The sequence below is a fragment of the Chlorella variabilis genome (genome assembly GCF_000147415.1).
Source record: "Chlorella variabilis unplaced genomic scaffold CHLNCscaffold_15, whole genome shotgun sequence".
Classification (NCBI taxonomy): Eukaryota; Viridiplantae; Chlorophyta; class Trebouxiophyceae; order Chlorellales; family Chlorellaceae; genus Chlorella; species Chlorella variabilis.
This window is the reverse complement of record NW_005435073.1, coordinates 1,006,085-1,031,226: the sequence shown is the minus strand read 5'-3', so window position 1 is coordinate 1,031,226 and position 25,142 is coordinate 1,006,085. Positions and strand designations below refer to the sequence as shown.

Genomic DNA, 25,142 nt, shown 5'->3' with positions numbered 1-25,142 from the left:
GCTGGTGCCCTCAACCCAGTGATCAATAGTAGACCTGCACACAGCGTTTCTGCGGTGTACCTTCTGCGAGCCTGCTTGGGGGCTTGCTCCAACACCGCGTGGCCATGGCATGCCAAGGACGATACCTCCTGCTCCCGCTCCTGCTGCTTCTGGCAGCAGGGGCGCAGGGTCGCCGTCTCCTGCAGGCCAATGACTCGAAGCCGAACTTCATCCTGTGAGCGCAACCGACCCCCACCCAACGCCGCCGCCGCTGCCTGCCGCCGCCTGCCCGCCTCCATTATTCCTTGTTGCCTGCCGTCGGCCGCCCGGCGCGGTGCCACCCGGCGCCACTGCGCACATGGGTCGCTGCTGCATCACCGCGCTGGCCAGGGGGCTCTGTTGCGGCCCCGCTGGCCGCTGCCGCCGGCGCCCCCACCCTGTCAAAGAGTGCGGTACGCGCCGCCGCCCTCCACACCGTGCCTTGCAGCTTTGCCCACGACGATCGGCTGCTGGAGGAGATGTTCACCACGGCGCACGACTCCATCATCAAGGGCTCCGGAGTGAAGAACCCCAATGGCTGCCTGCCGGCCATGACCTGGTGAGGGAGCGTGGCGCCCAGGCGCCCGGCGCCGCCGCCACCGCAATCACCGCCGTCACTGGGCTGCGCCTCGTGACAGGCTGCATACGTGTGTGTGTGGGTTTTATTCAATGCATGCATCATTCATCAAGCTGGCACATCATGCATCAAGCCCGCATGCATGCAATGAAGCCCCGCCCCGCCGCGCTCCGCCCGCAGGTTCATCAACTGCTGCGCCCAGGGCAAGGTGTCCAGCAAGTGCGAGTGGGTGCAGAAGGCGCACGAGGCGGGCCACGAGATCGCCACGCACACCATGACGCACAGTAACGAGTGAGTTGCGGATACAGCAGCCGAAAGCACACCCAGCCAGTGGCAGCCTAAGCAGCGGCAGTCGCCCTGGCGAGTCGGGACCTTGCTAGGAGCAATGGGCCGCATGGCTCAATGCAGGGCAGCCCATTGTCGTGCCGCAGGTGGCGGCCAGCCAGCCTGCTTGACTGTCTGCCCTGACCATTTGCTTGTTGCCCCCGCCACCTACTGCAATTGCCTGCCTGTGTGTTGCAGTACCCTGAACTACACTTACGACGAGTGGGTGGCGGAGATCCAGGGGCAGCGCGACTGGACGGTGGACGAGTGCGGCATCCCGGAGGAGTGAGTGCGGGGCTGGCTGCCCTGAGCGGGCACCAATTGCAGTCCTAGGTGCCCACACCCTGGGCCCGGCGCGCCACACAGGCGCCCAGGCCTAGCCGCCATCAGGCACCATCCCACTTGCACACGCTCGCCCTGAACGACGTGTGCTCTGCTCCTGCGCCCGCCCCTCTCCCCGCAGCGTGGTGACCGGCTTCAGGGCTCCCTATTACCAGGTCAACGAGCTGCTGGGCCAAGTGCTGGAGGACCTTGGCTGGGTCGAGTGAGCAGGGGGGCGCTGCCTGGCAGGGGCTGGCAGGGGCTGGCTGGCTGGCTGGCTGGCACGACGGCAGCGCGCCTGCCGCGGGCGCTGCGGACCGGCGCGTGTGGGCGTGTGTGGGCGGCACACGTTGGTCAGGCAGTGTGCTCTGCTCCCCGCTGCCGCCAACGCGCCTTCCCTCGCTGTTCTTTCCACCCGGGCAGGTACGACTCCAGCCTCAAGGGCGAGTACAAGGAGGGGGATGGCACACCCATGCAGGCGGGCCCCCTCAGTGCCGACAACTCCTCCGGCCTGGTGCCCTACGTGCCCGACTGCCACGAGGATACCACCGCAAACCGCTGCGACGGCTGGGTGGGGCTGGACTTCTGGGAGGTCCCCGCCTACACGCCCCCCGGCAACGGCTCCCGCCGCTCCGACCCCGAAGACCTGCCCGGCTTCTCCATCGTGCAGGTGGGCCGGGCGGGCGCGCCTGAAGGCCAGGGCTGGGGGGGTGCACCCGAGGCAGGCCGGGGCTGGGGGTGGACCCCCGTGCAGGGTCGCCTCTGCGGGGAGGGATGCGCACGCCGCGCCGCGGCCGGCCCCGCGTGCGGCAGCGCTGCAGCCTCCGTCGGATCTCCGCTGAAAGTGCGGCTGCGGCACCTCATCCTAAACCCTGCCGCTGCAGCGCCTGACGGCCGACTTTGACCGCAAGAAGGGCACCGGCGTCCCTGTGGGCATCAACGTGCACGGCCCCTACCTGCGTGACGAGTGAGCGGCTACTGCCGGCTGCTGCTGGCTGCTGCAGGGCATGTCGTGCTCTGGAGGGCCGGACAAGCCCAGGGCAGCCTTGCACAGCACTGCTGCATGGCTCTCACCGTACACTGCCGCCTGGTTCCCCGTCATCTCTCGATGCGCTGCAGCGACCAGATGAACCAGATCATCGCCTTCTTCCAGTACGCCTTCTCCAACCCCAACACCTGGGGCGTTACCTACCAGCAGTGTGAGTTGGCTGTGCATGTGCAGGCATGCCACGAGCGCGCCGAAATTGTGTGGAAGGAGCGTTAGCAGGTCGGGCTGTACCGGGAGGAAGGGCAGCCTGGCGAAGAAGGAAGCTGGGGACCTGATGTGCGCTTCTGCCCAGCTGGCACTGAGCCAACACCGCACTCGTGTTGTTCCGCTCCCTGCAGACATTGCCTGGAAGAAGGCGGGCTCCCCTGACGATGTGAGCAGCAGCAGCAGCAGCAGCAGCAGGCAGTTGGCCATTGCCGGGTGGTGCTTTTTGTTTGCTGCTTTCAAAGCAGCAGCAGCTGCAGCACTGGGGCCCTCACCTGCTCACCACCTCCCAGCACAATGCGCTGGTGTGCTTTCCCACACGGCTGCGGCGTGCTGCATGTTGCGCCCTAACTTGGCCCATGTCGCCTGACCCTGACCCTGCTGTGCAGCCGACGGAGGTTCTGGCAGACTACCCCTGTGATGACAGCTAGGACTGCCTGTCAACCTAACTCTCGTTAGCGGTATGCGGCGCAGCCGCAGTTGGGCAGCATAGCGTCATACCTCGGCAGCCGCTGGAACGCTACTAGATGCAGTTTGGTGCATGCACAGGCAGCACAGGATAGCACGCTGCTCGTCCACACCCATACCTGTCCCTCAGGAAACCCCCCCCACACTCATTTTGTGACTCTCTTTCCCCAACGTGACGATTCTCCTTCTTCGCTCGCCGACAGGCCCCCGCCCGGAATTGCGGGCTGGGGCCTGAAGGTTCTGAGATTTCTATTTGGCGGATGGCGGTGCTAGATTGAGCACCTCTTTCTGCTGGCCTCTGCCTAGCTTCGAACTTGCTGCAGCTGCAGCGAGTTTCCTGTTTGTTGTATTGGTCCCTTGCTGCTTCTCCCGTCTCGTTGCATACAGTGAGTGCTGTGTGCGCACATCTGTGCTCGGCGTCCACGTATGATACTGCTTGCACAGATTCATCGCTAAATGTAACGCACGCCTGGAACAATGTCACATTGACAGGTGCTTGCGGTGCTGCTGTCCTGGATGGCGCCTGCATCTCACGGTGAAGAGCGGCTCAGGACCGGGCGCCGGCGCCAGGCGTTGATTGAGAATGGGCGGCGCTGGCCATCAGCGACGAGGCAACTTGGCCCCATTGCACTTGCTTGTGGTGTGACTTGGGGCTCGGCCTTTGACAGAGGGATCAACCACTGCAGGGGAGATGCTGCAGATCTGTCCGCTGCCAGGTGTCCTGGCACCCTTGGGCAAGGGGCAAGACCGATCGGGACGAGGAGGGAATATTGTCCATTTCTTGAGCGCAACTGTCCCACCAATCTCTCAGAGGCTGAAGGACGATTGGGGGCGCGCTAGGGGCTGCGTGCACCACAAGCAAGGGTGGGGGCGCTCGCTCCTCGGGGCTTGGGGCAGCTTGGAGATCACTTGAAGCGCTTGCAACGCATCAATTGCCGGCTGTGCAGCCTCCAGTGCCCATGGCGCTCAGGGTGGCGGCATGGGGACTTCTGCTCGTGGCAGCGGCAACACCCTTGGTCGCCGGCAGTCGGGTTCTGCAGGACGAATCAGAGGTGCCCAACATTGTGATGTGAGTACCGCAGCTGTGCCGCTGGCTGCACTGGGGCAAGCCGGTGCCGCCATGCCGGTGCAAGGCGGTGCTGGGGCCGCTGTTCACCACGTGATATCCTCCTGGGCTATGCAGGTTCAGCGTGGATGACAGCCTCCTGGATGGCACCTGGGGTCTGGCATACGACGACGTCGTGCTGGCGTCTGGCGCCCAGAGCCCCGCTGGCTGCCGCCCGCCAATCACCTGGTCAGTGGGCACCCCCCAGGGCCGCCGCCTCCTGCCGTGCGCACCCTCCAGCCGCACAGGCTGTGCTCCCTGCGGGGCCCAGGCATCTCCATGCGATGCTCTTCTGGCAGTGTAGCCTGTGTGTTACTGCCCTGCCCGCTGCCCACCTCCCAACCACGTGCCACCTTGCGTGCCCCGCAGGTTCATCAACTGCTGCGCGCATGGAGGCACCTCCAGCGACTGCCCCTCGGTGCAGCGGGCTCATGCGCTGGGGCACGAGATCGCCACACACACCATGAGCCACTCTCACGAGTGAGTGCGGCGGCACCTGTACTCACTGATCTTCGACAGCACCATGCAGCGCCCGGTCACACCCTTGCTCCCTGCTGTCCCGTGCAGCACCTTGACCTATGACCAGAGCCAGTGGTCGGATGATGTGGGCGGGCAGCGCGACTGGACTGTGAACGAGTGTGGAATTCCTGCAGAGTGAGGGCCGCCATGGGCACATGCGCCTGCCTGCCTGCCTGCCTGCCTGCCTGCCTGCCTGCCTGCCAGTTCTTGCTTGTCACATGCATCACCTGCCTGCCTGCCTGCCCGCCCGCCCGCCTGCAGCGAAGTGGTCGGCTTTCGCGCCCCTTTCTTCAAAACTACCGACGTGCTGGGCCAGGTTCTGCAGGATCTGGGCTTCATGTGAGTAGCCTGGCCAGGCGAGGGCCACCTTGAACTTGCCCTTAGCATGGTCCCTCAGGCTGACCCGCTGCCGCTGCCGCTGCCGCTGCCAATGTCACTGCCGATGCCGCTGCTGCTGCTGCCCACCCTGGGGATGCTGTGAGCAGGTATGATTCCAGCCTGAGGGGCGAGGGCGAGAGCGGGGACCTTCTTGCGGCGGGCCGCCTCGGCTCCACCTCCCCAGACTGCCACGGCTCGGAAGACTCCACCTGCAACTGGTCCGGCTTCTCTTTCTGGTGGGTGCGGGTGGAGCCGGCCAGATCCTGTCGAAGACTGCTGGGCTGCGCTGCACCTAAAACAGCAGCTCCCCACCGCTTGCCCCTGCTTCCCCCTTGCTTGCTTCTGCCAACTGCACGTCTGCGCTGCCGCAGGGAGGTGCCGGCGTATGCGCCCCCAGGAGGCGGCCGGTCTGACCCGGAGCCCGTGGACGGCATGTCGACGCTCGAGGTGGGAGCGGGGTGGGGCGCAGCGGTGCTGGGGTGTTCTCATCCAGCGTGCGGTGGGATGTATGCAGGAGCAGGCAGGCATAGCCTGCAGGTGGTGAGGGGTTTCTGCCACCTGGGCGATCACTTGTATACGCTATGCAACACTTGGGTGGCTCTGCCTGCCATGCTGCCCGCCCGCCCGCCCGCAGAGGTTCCAGGCCGACTTTGATCGCAAGCAGGGCACCGGCATCCCTGTCTCCATCATCGTGCATGGCCCCTTCCTGGAAGACCCGTAAGACCCTCTAAGAGCAAGCTGCAGAATGGCGGCTTGCTGCGCGCCTGGCGCTGGCAGGCCAACCTGCATTTAGCTGGCTTGGCTGGCTGACAGTACTCGCCGGCAGCCCCAGCTCCCACCCACCCTGCCACCTCCTTGCTTCCCTGCTGCAGCAATGAGAAGCAAGATATCGCCGACTTTCTTGCATGGGCGGCTGAGCAGCCCAACACCTGGTTCCTCACGTACCGCCAGTTCATTGCCTAGCGGGAGGCCGGCTCCCCGCCAGACGTGAGTGGCACCTGCCATGCGCTTGCGCCAGCTGCTCTGGTGCTGCAGTTACAAAGCGATGCCTGCTGCCGCTGCTCACCCGATCGCTATGCCCGTGCCGCCTGCTGCAGATGGCCAGTCTGCTGTCAGAATATACCTGTGACCAAGGCACTGCAGCTATCGACACCTACGCAGCCCAAGCCAGTGCCCCCTCCACTTCTACGATCCCGAACTAGCACTAGTTGTGACTCACCGTGCCCCGGAGCCGTGCACCCTGCACAAAACATGCATGTTTCCTCCTTCAGTGGGGGCCGATTCCTCCCCCACCGATTCTTCTATTTGTTGACCAGTCGCAAGCCTCCGCCATGAGACGAGGCCCGCCATACCAGCCTTTACACCGCAACAGTGGACAGCTCAATGTACTCGATTGCTATCTGTACAGTTTTATGCATCTCATCTTTACGATCTCTCTTGTTTTAACGTTGTGTCACTGTTGGGTTGCCTGGTGCGCCACAGCCAGGGCGCAGCTGGCGGCAGGGCCGCCCGCGCCGCCGCCGTGGGGGGCCGACCTGGGGTGTGCAGGCGCCGACCTGGGGTGTTCATTTGAGCTCAAAACGCTCCCACAGCCCGCCAAGCAGCGCAACCATCGCACATGTAGTTTCTACTGACAGATCCTGTGTCCACCTAGATGGTGATTTCTCCCCCAGGGGGAGGGGAAATTGCGATTTCCCCAACCTGTTTCTCTCCCTCATTTCCAGTTCCCCTGCTTCGCCGCCGCACCACCAGCACCTGAACATCACTCATGAGCGCTGGGAGGGGCCGCGCGGCCCCTCCGGGAGACAGCAGCGGCGGCGCGGATGGGGACCCTTTGGGGTGCAAGGAAGCTGAGCTGCGCGCCGTCCAGTGCGTCTTCAAGCACGTCCTGGGGCTGGGCGGCAAGCATAAGGCTGCTGCAACCGCGCCCCAGCCGCGCCTCAACTTTGAAGGGCCAGAGGCGACTGCTTTTGCGGCTGCCCACGGCCGGGCAGTGACGCTGGGCGACGTGCTGATGCACCGGAGCAACTTCGTGGCGCTCAACCTGCAGCAGCACTTTGCTGGCCCGCTCCGGGCGGCGGCGGCGGCGGCGCAGGGCGGGCCGCTGCCGCAGCACGCCAAGCTGCCCTGTCCCAACTGCCTGAAGTTCACTCTCATCTCCAAGGGGCCGCAGCTGCCCAACATCCGCAAGCTGGCGATGCCTGGAGGCGCCGCCTATGTTCTGCCTTTCAAGCTGAAGTGCGAGCCTTGCAGCCGTGAGTCGAGGGAGCGGCGGCCATGCGGTGGCCGAGCACGCGTTTGCGGCGCCCCGGCGGCTGGCTGCTGCTGATTGTGAGTGTGCACAGCTGACTGTGAGAGTGCACACTTCCTTGCTTGTAGGCCAATACAGCACTACGAGTGAGGAGCTGTACGCCGCGCTGCGCATCGTTGACCTGGGCTTCATTGCCGACGCGGTGCCCGCCGTCTTCTCCAAGAAGGGTGCCCTGCACAAGGACCTGCTGGCCCAGCTCATCCTGGACTACGAGTCTGGCCTCTCTATTGAGGTGTGTTCATGGCACCGCTGCGGTGCTGGGGTGGGTGGGGCCGATGGATTGGGGCGAGGGGCCCTGATCGCATGTCGTTTAGCCCGTCGCCTGCCCATCCATCGCGTCTCGTCCCCACCCCCCGCAGGCCGCCATACAGCGCGTGCGCACGAGGATGGAGGCCTGGCGCGTGCAGGTGCTGCTGGACTTCTACGGCATGAGCCGCATTGGCGGCCAGCATCGTGTGCTGCCTGCAGATGTGGAAGCGGCCGCCAAGCACGACTGGCCGCTGCCGGTGAGAAAGCAGGGAGCGGGCGGAGTCGACCTGGCCGGCGCGGGGCTCGGCCTGCCAGCGTGCGCGGCACCACCCAGCTGTCGAGGGAGCGGCGCGCCACCGCCGCGACCGGCTTGCCCTCCCACGGACTCGTGGGCACCCCTCGTCTCTCAGAGAGCCCCCTCCTCTCCCACAGCGCATTACCCCTGCCCTCCTCTCCCTGCCTGCCCACATGCAGTTCCTGAGCGCAACCTACGTGCGCACGATGCTGGATGTCCACATGGAGGAGCGGCGGCAACTGAAGCGGGCCGTGCTGGCGGGCATCGACGCGGGCCCCCACCGCGCTGTGAGCTGCGACCACACCTTTGCAACCGCCAAGAAGATCACCAGCAACGGGAGCAAGCCGTACGAGGCCATCTTCAACATGCTCAACTCGGTGGGCGAGGTCATGCTCTCGGTGCGTGCAACAACTCTGCCGGCGCTGCATGTCGGCGCTGCCGCTCTTGCTGGCCGCCTGCCATTCAGCCCACTACCTCTCATTACCTTCCCCTGCTCCCTCCGCCGCTCTCATCGGTGCCTGCTGGTCGCTTGCCCCTTGCTGCCCCCAAACCCCCACCGCCGTCCCATGTTGCCCACCCCTGCCGCCCCGACTCCCAGCAGATCGGCGTGCAGACCACCAGCATGCAGGAGGTCAAGCCCGCGTTACAACGCTTGCGGGACAACATTGAGCGCAGCGGCGGCCAGGTGAGTGCGGCGGGGGGCAAGGGACGCATGGGCGGCTGCTTGCCTCCCCCCCCACCCGCTCCCCCCTCACCCCAATCGCAATTTCCCCTCCCCCTGGGGGAGAAATCACCATCTTGTGGGTTGCCAAGCGTTCCTCCTCGGTTGTGTGGGCCCACAAATCAATTGTGGGGCAACTTGCGGCCGCCACAAAAGGCCGCTAGCCCCACAAGCCTGCCTAGCCCTCCTGGGGCTCTGAGCCCCCAGCCTAAATGACGGAGGCCGCTGCTGCAGATGAGGACACTGCTCTGATACGTGATGACAGCAAGGCCGTCAAATACAGCGCCGACCAGCATGTGGGACCGACATGGCGACCGCCCAAGTGGGCTCTCCTAGTCCTCATTGCGACGGCTCTGGCTGGATTTTTGGTCACGGCCGTAGTTGGGTTGTTCTTGGTGAAGGCGGAGCCGCCCCCGAACTTCATCCTGTGAGCCTGCCGCCGCCGCTGCTGGCGGAGGGCGGCGGGGGTCACTGCGCTGGCTGCACGGCGACCAAACATGCCTAGCTGCCGTTCCTGATGCCGCATGCTCTGCTGCTGGATGCTGCCAATGTGTTGCGCCGCCTGATTTAGCCTCGCTGCATTGCTTGCCCTGCCCCTGCTGCAGCTTTTCCCAGGACGATGCGCTGACTGAGGACACCTGGGAGGTTGCTTACGACCAAACCATCCTGCCCTCGGGCGCCCGCAACCCAAACGGCTGCCGCCCGCCCATGACCTGGTTCACCAACTGCTGGTGGGTCGAAGCGCCGATCCAGAAGCTGCCACCAGCCGTCCCTTGCGCTCGACGGCTCGCGGGGGAGCATGCTCACGCCGCGTGCTCTGCCCGCTCCCCTGCGCCCTGCAGCGCCCATGGCAAGCCGTCTAGCACCTGCGGGGCCGTGCAGATAGCCCACAAGCACGGCCATGAGGTGTCCACGCACACCATGACACACTCTCGAGAGTGAGTGCGCAGCCGCCTGGCCGCGGCCAGCGCCGTGCATGCAGGAAGGCCGCTGCTGTGCTGGCCAGCGTGAGCGGTGCGGTTATGAGGCGCCTGCCCCGGAGCCCTGCCCCTCAACAGGAGCTTGACCGGCGCCAGAGGTGGTGAACGGGTGGTGTGTGTCCACTGTCGGGCCAATCCTGCCGCCGCTTGCCGCTGCCCCGCCTCCCTCCCTCTTGTGCGCCCAGCTCCGTGGCCTATGACTACGAGGAATGGGTGGCGGAGGTGGATGGGCAGCGCAAGTGGGTGGTGGACGAGTGCGGCATCCCGCGGGAGTGAGTAGCGCCGAGCGGCCGCCGCGCGTGTGCCTCCCGCCCCATTCCCCCTGCCACCAGGCGCCGCTTCATGCTCGCCGGCGTTTGGCAGCCAGCCGACCAACCTGCCTGCCTGCCCGCGCCGCCCGGCGCCTCCCTCTTGCCTCTTGCTGCAGAGCGGTGGTGGGGTTTCGGGCCCCCTACTTTGCGACCAACAACCTGCTGGGGAGGGTCATCTCAGACCTGGGCTTCCTGTGAGCAAGCCGCACCTGCGTGCCTGCGCCGCATTCTTCCTTCATTCCACCCACCCTGCAGCCGTGCCTCACCGCTCTTGCCGCTCATCATGCACCGCACGTGCCGCGTTGGCTGCCGCAGGTACGATTCCAGCTTGAAGGGAGAGGATCTGTTTGGCACCGGGGCGGTGCTGCGAGCGGGCCGCCTCAACGGCAGCTTCCACCCGAACTGCGTCCACTCCCGCTCCTCCTGCGACGGCTGGGCGGGGCTGCCCTTCTGGGAGGTGCCAGCCTACATGCCCCGCGGCCACGGGGACCACCGGTCAGACCCGGAGCCAGTGGATGGCATGTCGATCATGCAGGTAGGCGGGGGAAACAGGGCAGCTGGGCTGCCAGCTGGGCCGCTGGGCGGCAAGGCAGCTCAGGAGGCTGTCCCAGGATTCCCTGAGCTGCCTTGCCGCCCACCTGGCGTGCCACGGCAGGCAAGGCTGGGGTGCTGCAGAAATGCACGCTGCTGTCCCTCTGGCCCTTCAGCCCACGGGCCGCCCGCCCTGCCGCCCTCTGGCGCGGTTAATCGACTCCTGCGTGTTGCCGCCCCGCCACCTGTTCCTGCACTTGTACTGCAGCGCTACCAGGCCGATTTTGAGCGCAAGCGCGGTACCGGCATCCCCGTGGCCGTCCTGGTGCATGCACCCTACATGCGCAACAGGTGTGGCGCCGCAGCCCCTGCCGGCTGCATGCCTGCTGGGCCTGTGGCTGGCTGGCTGCTTCGTAGTTGAATCTTTAAGTTGGGGGGCCAAACTGACGCTATAACTGTGGGACCCCACCACCTGCTGCCCCGTGCAGCACGCATCGGAAGGCGGTCACAGCCTTCCTGGGCTGGGCCTTGGCGCAGCCCTCCACATGGGCGGTCACCTATGCACAATATGTGGCATGGATGCAAGCGGGCGGCCGCGGCGCAAACGTGCGCAAAGGCAGCCGCTGTGCTTGCTGTGCCGCGCTGGCTGATGCTTGCCTGCCTGCCTGCTATGCACCCTCACCCCGCCCTCTGCCCTTCTCCTGCCCGCAGATGACCACCCTGGCAGCCAGCTTCCCTTGCGACTCGAGCTGAGCGCCGCTGGCAGCCCACCTGGATCGGCTGCAGCCTAGCTGCAGCATACAGCCGCCGCAGCCGCCTGCGACGCATGCTTTCAAGCCCATGCCAGCCGCTTATTGCGGGCAGGCAGTGGGTGCGTGAAGCAGAAGGCATCATGCGGCGAGATGCGGCAAGCAGCTGCCGCCGCTTTAGGCAGCACCACCCAATTCATTGCCACTCTGCCACCCAGAACCGATTTTGTCCTCCTTCTCTTCCTCTCAGGGATCGGAATGGTTTCAGGCAATTGCACACGCGCTGCACTTTTCCTGTTTGCTTTCTTCTGAACCGTATCCTGCCAACAACTGCTGACTCCGTCCTTTCTTGCTGCTGACCTCTTCGCCCGTTGGTGGCCATTCTGCCCTGACTCTGCACCCCTGTTTCCCGATACCGCTCTCTGCTTCTCTGTTTGGACCAAGCTTGTTGCGGCGTTGGGTGAATCGCCCCGCATAGCGCGGCAGGCGTGCCCCCGCGTCCGTTGCAGCCCGGCCCCATGCAACGCCCCCAGAACACACGCAGGCAAGCAGCTATTACACTTGCTTGCGCAGATGGGCAGACAGGAAGGGGGGTGGCAGGCTATACGTCTATAGAGTGAGCTATGTTGGCCTGGGGCGCCGCTGCTGGTACTGCCCCTGCCCTCCCCTGCCCCCGGGCCGCCGCTGCCGCTGCTGCTGCTGGGGCCTGCCACCCGGCCCCCGCGCCTGCCACTGCTGCTCCCCCTGCCAGTCCCGGCCCAGGCGCCGCCCCGCCATCGCCTGCGCCGTCTCCGCCGCCTGGCGCTGCACCTGGGCCGCCCGTGCCGCCTGCTCCGCCTGCTGCTGCTGCAGCTGGGCGGCGGGCACGGGGGCGGGCGGCTCGACCTCAAACGTGTAAAAGTCGTTGGCCAGGTACAGGCTGTCTGCAGGGGGTGTTGGGCCAGGCATGGGTGGTGGTGAGTGGGTGGGTGGGTGGGTGGGTGGGGAGGGGGCACACCAGGGGTGCAGGTGCCCCTGGCAGCGCGGGGACAAGGGCCAGGCTGCCCGCTTCAGGGAAGAGCGCAGCAGCAGCTCAGCTGGCCGCCCCTGCCCTTGCCTTGCGCTGCCCCACGCCACAGCCTTCCGCGCAACAGCCCGTCGCCCCCGCCCGCCCACCGCCCCCGCCCGCCCCACTCCCGCACACCCCACCCACCCACTGAGTGGGTACTCACCCACTCACACTCACACCTCGCCCCCAGCCCCGCCTCACCCCTGCCGTAGGTGCTGTGCGTCTCGTCCAGCAGCCGCATCATCTCGCCGCGCTGCAGGTCCCGGGACACGACCTCCGCCTTGAGGGTGCCGCGCGGCACGGCGGAGGAGCGGCGCATGTGGTGCGCCAGCGCAGACACAGACTCGTACCTGCGCCGCGGGGCGGCGCGCGGGGAGCACGGGGCGTGGTTGCGTGGTTGCGTGCGCGGCGGCGGCGGCGGGAGCGGGGGTGCGCTCTTGCCGGGGTTGGGACGGCCGGTCGCGAGGCGCGGCGGCGGCTCCGACGGCGGCTTTGCAGGTCCAGCCCCAGCCCCCAGGCCCCAGCCCCCAGGCCCCAGCCGTCACAGCCCAGCGAGGCCCCACCTGGCGGAGAAGTGGGTGAGCACCAGGTTCCGAGCCTCCACCACCGCCGCAAACGCCCCCGCCTGCTCCGTGGTCGAGTGCTGCGCGATGGATGCCTTGTCCTCCATGCCTGCAGGCGGGGCGCGGCGACGCGCGCGCGGGTGCGAGCGTGGGCGCACCTGGCGACGCCGGCAGGGGCTCTGCTCGACAGGCCCACGCCGACCCGCCCCAGGCCGGCTGGCCTCCTGCCTGCACCTCAACTTACCCCACCTCCTGCCTACCCACCATCCACACCCGAGCTCTACCACACCACCTGCGCCCCCGGCCAGCCCACCTGAGCAGAAGGTGGCCTCGTGGGACAGCAGGTCGGCGCCCAGCGCCAGCGGCGCAATGGCGCTGCTATCACATGTGTCGCCCAGGATGACCAGCTTGCGGCCGCGCCGCACCCACGCCTCGCCCGGTTGCCCCGCGCCGCCCGCGGCGGCAGAGGGCGGCGGCGCCACCGCCTGCGGCGCCTCGGAGAAGACGTAGCCCCAGCAGGGGACGCGGTGCTGCAGCTGGGCCGCCGACACCGTGGTCCCGCCCGGTGCCTTCACCGTCCAGCTCAGCCCGTGGCGCACCACCCGCTCGCTGCCCTGGTCGTACGCCGCCTGCAGCGCCTGGACCGCGGCGCCGGGCAGGCGGTCGCCCTGGTCAGGCCCCTGCAGAGCCATGCGCAGCATGCCCGACGCGTCGGCGGCGACCGGCGTCCGCGCGCGCCCCGGGTCGAGGACCCACCCCGTCACCACCACGGGCGTGGTGAGCTGGATGGCGCCCATCCTGCGGCACACGGTGGGGTGGCACAGGGACGGGCGGGTGAGGCGGCGCAGGGGCGGTTGGGCGAGGAGGCTGGCAGGCTGGGGCGTGTGGGGCATGATGCCGGGGTGGGCGCGGACGCCCGAATGCTGAGCAACATGGCAGCGGCCACGCCGGAGGGCCAAGACCAGGCGGCCACACCCACCTGACCGTGGCCAGCACTTGTGACTGCAGCTCGGGCGGGCCGTAGATCAGCAGCGGCTCGTGCTGCATCGGGCCCCCCAGCCGCGCCTCGCACACCGCTTTGATCACGCCACCCACGCCGAAGCAGTGGTCGCCGTGCATGTGGGTGACAAAGACACGGCGGATGGCGGCGGGGTCAAAGCCGCCACGCCGCAGCTGCAGGCGCAGCAGGCACAGCAGGCGCGGCATGCACGGCAAGCACGTCCGTCAGCCGGCCGGCCAGCCGGCGGCAGCCCCGTGCCGTGCCCTGCCACCAAGCCAGTGGTGGCATGCCCATGCCTGTACAGCCGCGCCCTTCTGCCCCCCCCCGCGCCTGCTGCGCGTGCTGTGCCAGCTGGCGTCCCACCTGGTTGCGCGTGCCCTCCCCGCAGTCCACCAGGTAAATGTCCTCGTCAAAGCGCACTGCAGCGTGAGGGAAGGGGAGGAGCAACGGGTCAGCTGAGGTGCCGGCTGCGGAGGCAGAGGGCATGGGCGGGGCGAAGCGGGGCGGGGCGAGGCCAGCCCAGCACGGCGATGGCACAGCCGCAGCCGCGGCGCAGCTCCCAGCTCCCCAGCCAGGCCTGCTGCCTGCGCCTGCAGCCCCTGCTTGCCTGCGATGGAGCTGACGTTGCGCCGAGGCGTGGGGTTGCCGCTGCTGGTGCCCAGCCAGGTGGCCGACACCACGCCCGCGCCCTGGCGCGCCTGCGCCGGCCTGGCGACGCCGTCGCTGCTGCTGCTGCTCCTGCTTGCGCTGGCATTTCCGTTGCTGCTGGCTGGGGCTGCAGCAGGGGCCGCTGTGTCCGCTGCGACAGCTGGCATCGGCGCAGCAGCGGCGGAAGCCTGCGCAGCCTGCTCCACCGAAGATGCTGCTGCCACTGCCGCTCCTTGGCTACCATTCTCAGTGCTGGTCACAGGCTGGCCCACACTACTCTCCTGCTGCTGCTGCTGCTGCCACCAGTCCATCAGGCGCTCCACAAGAGCGGGCTTGAGCCCATCGCTGGGCAGCTGCAGGCGCTCGCACTCTGCCCGCAGGTCTGCCACTGCCAGCTTGCTGACCGCAGTCTTGGTGAGCTTGCCGCCCGTCGATACCAAGCGGGAGAACTCAGAGGCTGCCTCGTCCACGGCAGCAGCAGCACAGCGTGGGCGGAGGTGGCGGCAGCAGCGGCGGCGAGGCGCGGCGGACGGCCGCCAGGCGGCGGCGGGCCTGCAGAAACGGCGGCACCAAGCGGCATTGTTTTTGCACTGTCCGGATGGGCTGCTAGAGCGCGCAGGCAGAGTGCAGGGAGCGCAACACAAGCTAATGCCGAACTGCGCACCTCGCCAGCCAGCTCCTGCTTATCGTAGCAGCCTGCATTATCAGTGAAAGGCTGTGCTGGCGCCGTGCTGCCCTTTGTGTGCCGAAAAAGAGGGAGTGTGCGGTTCCCGGCCGGCCAAGCGTGCCGACAACGTGTCCAGGATGTTCAGTGGGCGGCAGCTGGCGAAAGAAACACATGCACATGCGTGCATTGCTGTTTTCCAGGCCATCCGGCTCGGTACTGCCTGAGTGTACCACGGGCTGCTTGGGGAGGCTGCCGTCCTCGCCCGCCCGGGCCCTTGTGGCTACCCGGATCTGTGCTGCATCCGCACCGCCAAGTCATCGCCTTCTCTGCAGGCCCAGCCAGGCCCAGGTTGATTTTCGTGGGCCCACCTTCCCTCTCCCCCGCGTGACTGTCTGTTAGGGCCTCCAGATTGCCTGTCACCATCCCTTGGAGCTGCCACAGTGAACAGCAGGGCCGCTGGGCCGACTTGGAAGTGAACAGCAGCAGGGAGGAGCAGCAAAGACACCGGTCCACAAGGAATTGCGATGAACGGGGTCACCGCAGCAGCAGGGAATGGCGGCCCGCCGCCCAATCCGCTGCAGCCCTTCCAGCGCCGCCTCCAGGCACGCGCTGCCGCCGCTCCCAGTCGCGCGACCCTGTCCGCTTGAACTTGCCTGCTGCTGGATCGCTTGGTAGCAGCAGCGTGCGTGCATGTTGGCAGGCACCTGATGCCTGCCTTGTGACCCTGGTGTTAAGCAGGTGCTCCTAGACAAGAGCACGCCGCACATACTGTACCGATGGCTGGGCCTGGCGGGGGTGGTGCTCATCTATGCGGTCCGGGTCTTCTTCCTCCAAGGGTAAGCGAGCAGTGCGGATAGGGGTGGGGTGGCTGCTTGCGGGAGGGCGCTTAGCGGTTCCGCTCTGCAGGGCCAGGGTGTAAGCTCCCGGGAAGGCATGGGGATCTGCGCCTCATGTGCAAGCTCCTGTGCCTCACGCCCCTGCAGGTTCTACATTGTCACATACGCGCTAGCCATCTACATGCTTAATCTGCTGCTCGGCTTCCTCAGGTGCGCCGCCGCGCGCACGGCTCTGTTGCATGGCAGCCGCGGCCGGCAGCAGCCACCCTCGTCGCAGAGGCTGCTTAGAGTTATCCTTGGCTTGTGATTGGCCGACGCCGGTCGCCACTCACTTGTCATTGGTTGCTACAAGGTTGGGAGCGGAGGCGGCGCAAGGGCAGCAGGCTGCCAATGCACTGCCCCTGCATGCTCGCTCGCTGTGCAGTCCTCAGGTGAACCCCGAGCTGGAGGGGCCCACGCTGCCCAGCAAGTCGGACGAAGAGTTCCGGCCCTTTGTGCGCCGCCTGCCGGAGTTCAAGTTCTGGTGCGCCGCCGGCCCTCCCCTGCTCCACCCCAGCCAGCCCGCGCCGCCTGCATTTCGCAGTACTGCGCTGCTGTCCTGCCACGGTGCCTTGTTGCAACGTGCCTGAGCTGCAAGGGGGCTGACCGATTCTGCCACCGGCGTGCCGGGTGCTGGGCGGTCGTCTGCGCGCTTGCAGGTGGAGCAGCATGAAAGCGGTGATGTTTGGGTTTGTGGCCACCTTCTTTCCCATGTTTGATGTCCCCGTCTTCTGGCCCATCCTGGTGCTCTACTGGTGAGCCCCGCCCAGGCCTGAACCGGCATGACAATCCCAGCTTGGCACAGCAAACCAGCATCCCCTCTGACCCACCCTACTCCCGCGCCGGCTTGCCTCCCTCCCGTCACCCTGCTTGGTCCCCCCCCATGCCGTGCCGCAGGTTCATCCTCTTCTTTGTCACCATGAAGCGGCAGATCATGCACATGGTCAAGTACCGCTACGTGCCCTTCAGCTTCGGCAAGAAGGTGGGAGGGCGCCTGCGGGTGTCGGCTTTTGGGTGACGCACTGCGAGCACGTGCACATGCAGTGGGCCGGCTGCCAGTTGCGCCAACTGGTGTCAGCAGCAGCCAGCAGCCACCGTGCGCGTTCTGTTCCCCGCCTCCTGCAGAGCTACGGCGGAAAGAACAGTGGCGGCAAGGCAGCAAAGAGCAACAAGTGATTCGAGGGAGGCTGGGGGCCTCTGGGCCGGGTGCGGCGGTGGCGTCTTGGGCAGCCGGGCTGCCCGCCCCCCTGCGGCCGCTCTTCTGCGTGCCACCTCTTCGTGCCTGCTGCATGCTTTCTTTTGTGCTCTGCGCTCTCTGTGAACCCTGCTTCTTCCAGCATTGTCTTCCTTGCTGCATCTTTTGCCCACAGGCTGCTACTTTCCTTGCTCCCACATTTTGTGGCCCACCCTTATGGAGCGACAAGGATTGGCCCGCTGTTACACACACCCTCCACGCGCACGGCTGTGCTACAGGCAGGGGTGGGGGGAGCTCCAAGCGCTCAACATGGCAACTCAAGAGGTTGTAGCTGTCACGAGAAAAAATAGTGGTGGAGGACAGGGGCCCTCGAAGCACACGGCAGCGCCGTCGAGCCAGCCCACATCAGAAGTCGCTGTGCTGGTTGGCATTGGCCTTGGCCTGGAAGTACTTGACCTGCAGATCAGGTTGGCGGAAATGGAGCCGGGTCAGCGGGATACTAGCAGAAGCTGGGGTGTTGCTGGCAAGGATACCAAAAGGACGCCTTGCCCAACAGTACTCCCCTGCCCCGCCTGTCCACTCGCCCTCCGCTCACAACAAACTGCGTGGACTCTAGGAAGCGGCGGGCGCAGTTGTCCATGCAGGCCTGCTCCTTGGACGACATGTAGTTGCCTGCGGCAGCCGGCAGCGGGGCACACCAGGAGCTTTCTCTCGTCTCTGCTGCGGCGGCCGCCACCAGCGTCAGGTGCCTGCCATCGCCCCCTCGGTGCACTCGAGCAGGCACAGGGAATGCGGAGGGGGTCAGCCCAAGCTATGCGCAAAGGAATCCGTCAGGCACAGCGGCTGCTTTGACTGGGAGAGTGGCTGCCCAGCAGCCCGCACGTGCCTGGGTTTCCGATGCACTTGGCCCAGCACTCATCCGTCAGCCGCGATATTGTCTGCTGTAGCTGCGCCTTGGCCTGCTGCTGCACCAGGAAATTCTGCATCTCCGGGGAGGTGGACTGCAGCAGCCGGACAAGTGCATGGGAAGCGGGCGACTTGAGACGCGTGCGGGTGAAAGCGGCAGTGGCGGCGGCGGCAGCGGCAGAAGGCAGAGAGGCGAGCCTGCCATCGCCTGCAGCCCCGCCTCCTGCGAGATCGACCAGCCCAGCCGGGAATGCACGCCCGGGGGCTCCCACATAGAGCCTGCACACCTTTTGCGACGCCATCTTTGTCGCTTGCGACGAACCCTGAAGCTAGACGAGTGGTGGTCCTCGGCAACAACAGAATTAGCAAAGAAGAGGCCCAGGAAGGCCCCCCTGCGAGCCCTGAGCGCCAGGCCAAGTGTACTTCTGGTCAGGTGTCCTGCAGGAGGTGAAACAGCAAGGATACAATGCCCCATTGCATTCTTAGCTTTTATTCTGCATTGCCGGACAGTCATGAGCTCGTTTGCAGTCCCGGATGACGCCACGGCGCAACTTCTGCGCCTGGTTGCCACTTGCGGCGGGCTGGGGCAGCAGCTAGACATCAAGGTGGACGGCAGCCTGGCTGATGTGGAGTTTGTAGCAGCCGATGGCACCAAGGCATCAGGAGCCAACACCGCATGCCGCTACATCGCCAGCCAGAGCCCCAGAGCGGCCGAGCTACTGGGAGAGAACACTGAGCAGCAGGCCAAGGTAGCTGGGCAGCGCCCGCAATGCGCCAGGGCCAGGCCGGCAGCTCAGGTCGACAGGCAGCGGCGGCAGCACTGGCGCCTGTTGCACCCCCACCCTGCTGCTGCTGCTGCTCATGCTGCCTCTGCCCCTCATGCTGCCTGCCCCGCCCGCAGATCGCCGAGTGGATCAGCTTCCGCAACACCGCGCTGCGCCCGCTGATGGACGCGCCGCTGGCGGAGCTGAACGCGGCGCTGGCCGGCCGCACCTACATCGCCGGCGGCGCCCGCCCCTCGCTGGCAGACCTGGTGCTGTACGCGGCCGTGTCCCCCGCCGCCGTGGCCTTCCCCGTGGCGCAGCACGGCCACTTCTGCAACCTGCTGCGGTTCTACGACCTGCTGCATCACACCGCTGACGCCCAGCGCCTCTTCCCCGCGGCCAGCTTTGAGCGGCCTCGGTACGTGGCGCCGCCGCCGCCTCCGCCGCCCGAGCCCAAGGCAGCCAAGGGCGGTGACAAGGGCGGCGACAAGGCGGCAGGCAAGGCGGCAGGCAAGGCGGCCGCGGAGCCCGTGCCGAGCAGCAGCGGCGGCGATGCAAAGGCCGGCGGCAAGCAGGCGGCGCCAGAGGCGCCGGCGGCCGCGGCAGCAGACGCGGGCGGCAAGGCAGACAAGAAGAAGGTGCGCGCCTGCGCCTGCCTGGACCGCCCCTGGCTGTGCCTTGCCTTGCAGGTGGCTCCGGGCGCTCTGCGGCTGCCCCACCGCTGCCTGCCGGCCTGCTGCAGCCGCCCGCCGAGCGCCGCCGCCCGCTGCGCCTGCTCCCGCTGCGCCGCAGGCGAAGAAGGAGAAGGCGGCGGCGCCGGCCACCCCCGCGGCGTCAGCGGAGGCGAGCGCGGCGGCGGGGGGCGCCGCCGACGGCTGCACCGTCGACCTGCTGGACATCCGGGTGGGGCAGATTGTCAAGGTGGGCGCGCCGGCGGTACTGTACTGCCTGGCACGGCGGTACTGCCTATACTACCTGGAGCAGCCATATGCGGGGCGGCGGCCGCCGGCACGCAAAGCAGCGCCACGCGCCGCTCCTCTGCCCACACCCGCCAACACCCACCCTAAATCGCTGCTGGCCCTTCTTTCACCGCCGCACCCCGACACACGCTCCCTCTGCTCTGCTCCCCGCCGCCGCAGGTGGGGCGCCACCCCAACGCCGACTCGCTCTACCTTGAGGAGATTGACTTGGGGGAGGAAGCGCCGCGCCAGGTGGTCAGCGGCCTGGTCAAGTTTGTGCCGGAGGAGCGCATGCGGGGGCGGCGCGTGGCGGTGGTGTGCAACCTCAAGCCCGCCAAGATGCGGGACGTCATGTCGCACGGCATGGTGCGCCCCTGCTGCGCCTGCACCCCTGCGCGCCTGCTGCGCCTGCGCCCCTGCGCCTGCGCCCCTGCTGCAGCGCCGCTGTGGGCGTGTGTTGCCGTGGCTGTGTGTTGCTGGGGCTGTGCCGCGCCGGCGTGTCCCGCTGCCCCGCCGCCGCAGTCCCCTGCTCCCAGCCCCCGGCCTGCTGCTCACCAGCCCGGGCCCCTGCGCCCCCTGCGCCTCCTGCCCCCTGCAGGTGCTGTGCGCCTCCAACGACACACACGACCAGGTGGAGCCCATTGACCCGCCAGAGGGGGTGCCGGTGGGGGAGCGCATACGCTTCGAGGGGTGAGGCTGCAGCCGGGGGAGCGAGGAGTATGGTGCTGCCGGCGGTGTGGGATGCCAGGGGGCGGAGCAGGGAGTGGCGCGGTGGCAGCTGTGCCCTCCGGCTGCCATCTCGCATCCTCGCGCCTCGCTGGCGCAGGCTGACCCCCTGCTGTACAGCCTGCTGTACCGCCTTCTGTACTGCTTGCTGTACTGCAGGTACACCAAGGAGCCCGAGGCGCAGCTCAACCCCAAGAAGAAGCAGTTTGAGAAGATTGCGCCAGACCTTCGGGTGGATGCAAGTGAGGCTGGCGGCGGCAGCAGGCGGCGGTGCTGTGCTGTGCGGTGTGGGGCAGCCTGGCAGGCATGGCAGGGCCAGCTGTGGTTGGCTCATCTCAGCGCCTCTCGGGGCCTCGGTTCTGCTGCTGCCGCTGGGCCCTGCTGCCACCTCCGCCGCCATCTCGCTCTGTGCCGTGCAGACGGCGTGTGCGTGTATCGCGGCGTGCCCATGCTGACCAGCGCTGGACCCGTGACCGCTTCCATCCCCAATGCTTGGATCAAGTGACCCATCCCAGTAACTGTTCCGTGTAATTATTGCACCACCTGTCGGTCGTCGGCACCCACCCCACCCACCCCCACCCCACCTTGCCACCCTGTGGCGGAGCTGGCCGCCTTTCGAGTGCGGGCGAGCGGCGGGTGCCGCAGAACCGGCTCTGCTGCTGCTGCTGCCCACGCGGGGCCGGATCGCCCGCCCGCCCCAGCCCCCACGAGGCAGAAACAGAAAGGAGTAGCCCAGGAGGGAGGGGCATCGGCCCTGCTGGCGCCGCACCCTGGCAGGGCGGGACTTGAAGAGGCCAGCCCTGGGCTGCCCGGCTGCCTTGTCGCCCGGCTGTGCGCAACCTGCCGCCTGCCCTCTGCTCTCTATCACGCCTCTCGCACACCAAACCCCACCGTGGCCCCGCTTGAAGAGAATCCGGACTTCTGAGGGCTCACGCCTGCTGATGACTTCGTCCCAAGCGCTGAACTACGAGTAGTTTTCAATCTTATCGCACTGGGCCACTGGAGGGGGCGGAGGCGGCTGAGATGCTCCTGGGCTCGCATCATGGACGGCGCTGGCCGAAGGCGGCGGCTGCAGGGGCTGCCACGCCCGCGGTGAGCTGCAGCATTGTGCTTGGCACGAGTGCCCTCCCCCGCCGACGCGTTTGCTGGCATGCCATTGGGCCGCCGCCACCGCTGCTGCTGCCTCTGCTGCTCTTCTGGAAAGCGCCTAGCCAGTAACGTAGCGCTGGCCACTGGCGCAGTTTGCCCTGTGCACATCTACCCAGCTGCTGCTGGGCCGTGCTGCAACCAGACCATGAATGCTCTGGCGCTGTGGCCCGCCCCGGCTGCCTGGCCGCAGGTGACGATGGATAGCCAAAGCCGAGCGGCGGCTGCAGGTGTCGGGCCGCCCCTGCGGCGCCCAAGACGCCTTGCACGACCCCCGCCGCAATGACGCGATCCACTCGAGGAATGGATATCTGAGCTGGGCGGTGGCGGCCCCGTGCTGCTGCCAATGGTGGCGGGCCCCCCCTGCATTGCACGCCGTGCCTGCACGGCTGCACGCACACCTACACGGCTGCATGCACGCCACGCACGCCTGCACGCATGCTGCACATGCACCGCTGCACGGCCTCGGGAGCGCCGCAACTGCATGGGCCGCCCGCGGCTCCCGCCGCGCCGGCGGCGCCCGCCAGTGATGCCACCAAAGGCCGATCTGAGCTCTTGATTGGTATCTGTTCGTTGTTCGGGGAGCCGCTAGCCGTCGCCTGGGGCCGCCAGGCCCGTCTGCCGCACACCCGCTGCGCGCCCTTGCCGCAGCCTGTCAGCGCAGGGAGTCACGCGCCGCGGGGGCTAAGGTGAGGCTCTGGTGCGGGGGTGCCTTGGCAGGCACGCTTGCGCTGGTGCTGTGGAGGCCCGATCCTGTGCTCTTCCGCCACGCTGTGTGGCCAGCGTATGCGGCAGGCTGCCGCTCTTGCCTGCCCCTTGTTGCGGCTGGCTGCGCCTCCCTCCCCTGCCCCTGACTGCCCCTGCCCCTCCCCCGCTTCCCTGCAGGCGTGCGTGATAGCTAGGTGATCGCGCGCTGATGTGCCCTGAGCCCTGGGCCGCCCCCGTGGGTGCGCCCCGGTTAGGAACCGGTGATTGGCTGCTGAAGCAGCTGCTGCCCGGGAGGCAGAGATTGCACGAGTGTGCTGTGCCGGCCAGATGTGCCGCGTTGCCCCGTCGAATGCACGGGAGGTGTGCCGGCCGGATGTGCCGCGTTGCCCCGTCGAATGCACGGGAGGTGTGCCGGCCAGATGTGCCGCGTTGCCCCGTCGAATGCACGGGAGGATCCGCCCCGTCGATGCGCGGTGGCTGGGACTGAGATTGAGATTGGAGGGCCGCGCCGCACCGCGCGCGCTGGGCCAGGATGGCAGCGAGTGAGCTCGCGCGCCCCTGATGCACTGCCTGCACATGGCATGGCATGGCTGCCGGGCAGTGGCCCCGCAGTGGCTGAGGAACCGGACGCACCGCGCGCGCTCCCGCCCTCGAACTTGTCGATTGCACCCGAATCAAACCGGCTCGGCGGCGGCTGGACGGCTGCTGGTGTGGGCTTGCAGGCGTGAGTGCGCCGCCGCGCCGCTGCTGCTCCTACTGCTGCTGCCGCCACTGCTGCTGCTCTCCCCTGCTGCGGCTGCCGCTGCTGCCATGAGTGGCGCAGGTGCTGCTGCTGCTGGCCACGCGTGGCCGCTTTGGGCATGAGGGAGCTGCCTGCCTGCCAGGCTGCGCCCGCCTGCACACCCTGCCACAGACCCTGCTCTGCTTCTGCTGCTGCTGAGCAGCCCCCCTGCCCCTGCCCTCCGCCCTGCCGCCTGCCGCCTGCAGGCCCCACCAAGCAGGGCCCTTGACGGCCGCCCGGCAGGGCGGCCTGGCCACGCAGCACCCCCGCCGGCGCACGCCCAGGCGTGAGCGCCGCCATGTTCGCTCCCCGGCCCCAGAATGGGCGCCGCGCAGGCGGCATGGCAGCGCGCTCGCCGGCGGGGCCCGTGCCTCTACCTCGCTGCCGGCAGTTCGGCAGCCTCGCCTCCCGACCGGGCTCCCCAGAATGGGGCCGCCCGGGCCAGGCAGCCACCCGGGCTGTAACAGCACCAGGCGGCCCTGGGGTCCGCGGCCCGTAACGGGTCGACGCGCCTGGGGTGGCAGGCGCGCCAGAGTGCTTGACCAGTGCGCGCCCGCCCGCTGCGATGCCGCCGCCTACCTGGGGCGGGCCTGGGCGGCAGCGGCGCGGGGCTGCTGGGCGGCGGCGCGGTGGCACGCGGCGCTGCGTGCTGGCCTGGGCCCCGGCCGGCCCCGACACCAACCCTCTCCGCGTCCACCCACCAGTGGCGGTTCCCGAGGGCAGGCCCTCCGGTAGAGCCGGTCGTCCAAAGTGGCTTGGATGGGGGCGATGCCCCTGTTGGTGCGGGGCGACCGCCACCGGCACCCAAACGACTGCACAGCGGCTGCCGAGCAGGACACCGGCGGCGCGCGCCCAGCGCGCCGCCAGGCCCTGCCGGCGCCGCATGCTGCTTACTACAGATACGTCGAATCGCGGGCGCGGCCGCCGAGGCATGGGGCAGGGGGCGGAGGCCTGTACCGAAGCGCTCTCCTTACTGCGCCGCCCCTGCGCCGCCATCCCGGCGCCCCTCCCTTCGCTGATGCACACCGCTGCGTCAAGGTGAGGAGCGCGCCGCCGCCGCCGGTACAGCCCCTGTTTGTTTTTCGCGCCTGCGCCGCCCGCTTGCTGTGCACCTGCTGCGCTGGCCAGCCCCCGCCAGCCAGCCTCTCTCTGCTTTGTGTGGCCTGCTGCCTCACCTCGCCTCGCTGCCGCGCCCCGCCGCACCGCTGCGCTGCCGCTCCTGCCGCAGATGCGGCTGCTGCACCCGACCCGGCAGGGTTAGGGGCCAACCCACCTTGCGCAGGCTCTGCTGAACCCGCCCCAGCCTGCTGGTCTAGCTGCCGGACGCCTCCCGGCCAGACCAGGCAGCCGAGGGCCGTATGACGTGGCACCCCAGCCCCCCGCCCCGCCGCGCGGCCTGCTCCGGCAGCTGCCGACGTGTGGCGTGTGGGATCGGGCCCCTGCCTGAACGAACGAATGAGAGTCGTCAAGCCGCCGGGACCCGCCCGCCGGCGACGGCGGGCGAGGCCCCGCGGCCGACCCGTGGCCAACCTGGACGGCCGCACCCCGGGGGCGCGGCCCCCGCAGCGGCCAGCGCCACAGGCCTGATGAACGAAAGCCGGAACGCTGCGCGGTCGCCGCATGGCGCCCCCCCCTCCCCCGCTTCCCGGTTGGCCGGGCGGGGAGGGGGGACCGCGCATGCGGGCACCAAGCGGGTGGGTCGCCGCTGCTGGGGCTGGGCGCTGCTGAGGCTGGGGCTGCCTGGTGGTGGTGGTGTTGCTGCTGCTGCTGCTGCTGCTGCTGCTGCTGCTGCCATGCCCATCATGCTTGCTCCCATGCTCACCCTGCTGCCTTGCCTGCTGGCTGCTGCCATGCCCATCTGCCGTTGGCTGCCCTCCTGCCTCCTCCTGCTGACTGGCCCCACGCTTCTTGCGGCACTGCTCGCCTGTGCCTGCAGTTTGTCTCGCACACCAGATGCTGAACACGCTCTGAGATCCCTACTCGGATTGCCGCAAGGCACTGAATCGCCGCAAGGCGCTGAATCGAATTTGAACGCTGCTGTCAAGCA

At 67.9% G+C, this 25,142-nt stretch overlaps 6 protein-coding genes across 6 annotated transcripts; 4 read left to right on the top strand and 2 right to left on the bottom strand.

The window, feature by feature from the left end:
• Nucleotides 1-3,919: 3,919 nt before the first annotated feature.
• CHLNCDRAFT_136205 (hypothetical protein) lies at nt 3,920-5,925 on the top strand (the record flags this gene model as incomplete). The annotated part of the gene is made up of 9 exons (XM_005846124.1): nt 3,920-4,029; nt 4,144-4,254; nt 4,435-4,545; nt 4,633-4,719; nt 4,846-4,923; nt 5,070-5,198; nt 5,334-5,409; nt 5,597-5,679; nt 5,835-5,925. 9 exons carry the CDS (start codon nt 3,920-3,922, stop codon nt 5,923-5,925), a joined length of 876 nt encoding a protein of 291 aa, XP_005846186.1.
• Nucleotides 5,926-6,730: 805 nt separating this feature from the next.
• CHLNCDRAFT_136204 (hypothetical protein) lies at nt 6,731-11,113 on the top strand (the record flags this gene model as incomplete). The annotated part of the gene is made up of 14 exons (XM_005846123.1): nt 6,731-7,217; nt 7,342-7,505; nt 7,633-7,779; nt 7,997-8,215; nt 8,419-8,502; nt 8,940-8,965; nt 9,144-9,269; nt 9,381-9,476; nt 9,704-9,790; nt 9,946-10,023; nt 10,145-10,364; nt 10,629-10,711; nt 10,849-10,966; nt 11,072-11,113. 14 exons carry the CDS (start codon nt 6,731-6,733, stop codon nt 11,111-11,113), a joined length of 1,977 nt encoding a protein of 658 aa, XP_005846185.1.
• A 539-nt stretch (nt 11,114-11,652) lies between these two features.
• On the bottom strand, nt 11,653-15,070 carry CHLNCDRAFT_58404 (hypothetical protein; the record flags this gene model as incomplete). Its single annotated transcript, XM_005845990.1, has 8 exons — nt 11,653-12,032; nt 12,359-12,507; nt 12,721-12,829; nt 13,034-13,518; nt 13,700-13,893; nt 14,084-14,139; nt 14,247-14,920; nt 15,033-15,070. 8 exons carry the CDS (start codon nt 15,068-15,070, stop codon nt 11,731-11,733), a joined length of 2,007 nt encoding a protein of 668 aa, XP_005846052.1. The 3' UTR covers nt 11,653-11,730.
• Nucleotides 15,071-15,767: 697 nt separating this feature from the next.
• Nucleotides 15,768-16,928, top strand: CHLNCDRAFT_25335 (hypothetical protein; the record flags this gene model as incomplete). Its single annotated transcript, XM_005846122.1, has 5 exons — nt 15,768-15,871; nt 16,019-16,081; nt 16,296-16,394; nt 16,570-16,665; nt 16,808-16,928. Coding segments are annotated over 5 exons (483 nt in total), but the record flags the coding sequence as incomplete, so codon positions are not given.
• Nucleotides 16,929-17,510: 582 nt separating this feature from the next.
• CHLNCDRAFT_136201 (hypothetical protein) lies at nt 17,511-18,313 on the bottom strand (the record flags this gene model as incomplete). The annotated part of the gene is made up of 4 exons (XM_005845989.1): nt 17,511-17,561; nt 17,701-17,777; nt 17,959-18,106; nt 18,299-18,313. The coding sequence occupies 4 exons, from the start codon at nt 18,311-18,313 to the stop codon at nt 17,511-17,513; spliced, it is 291 nt and encodes a 96-aa protein (XP_005846051.1).
• A 1,685-nt stretch (nt 18,314-19,998) lies between these two features.
• Nucleotides 19,999-20,965, top strand: CHLNCDRAFT_25329 (hypothetical protein; the record flags this gene model as incomplete). The annotated part of the gene is made up of 4 exons (XM_005846121.1): nt 19,999-20,100; nt 20,333-20,424; nt 20,620-20,702; nt 20,880-20,965. Coding segments are annotated over 4 exons (363 nt in total), but the record flags the coding sequence as incomplete, so codon positions are not given.
• Nucleotides 20,966-25,142: the final 4,177 nt, after the last annotated feature.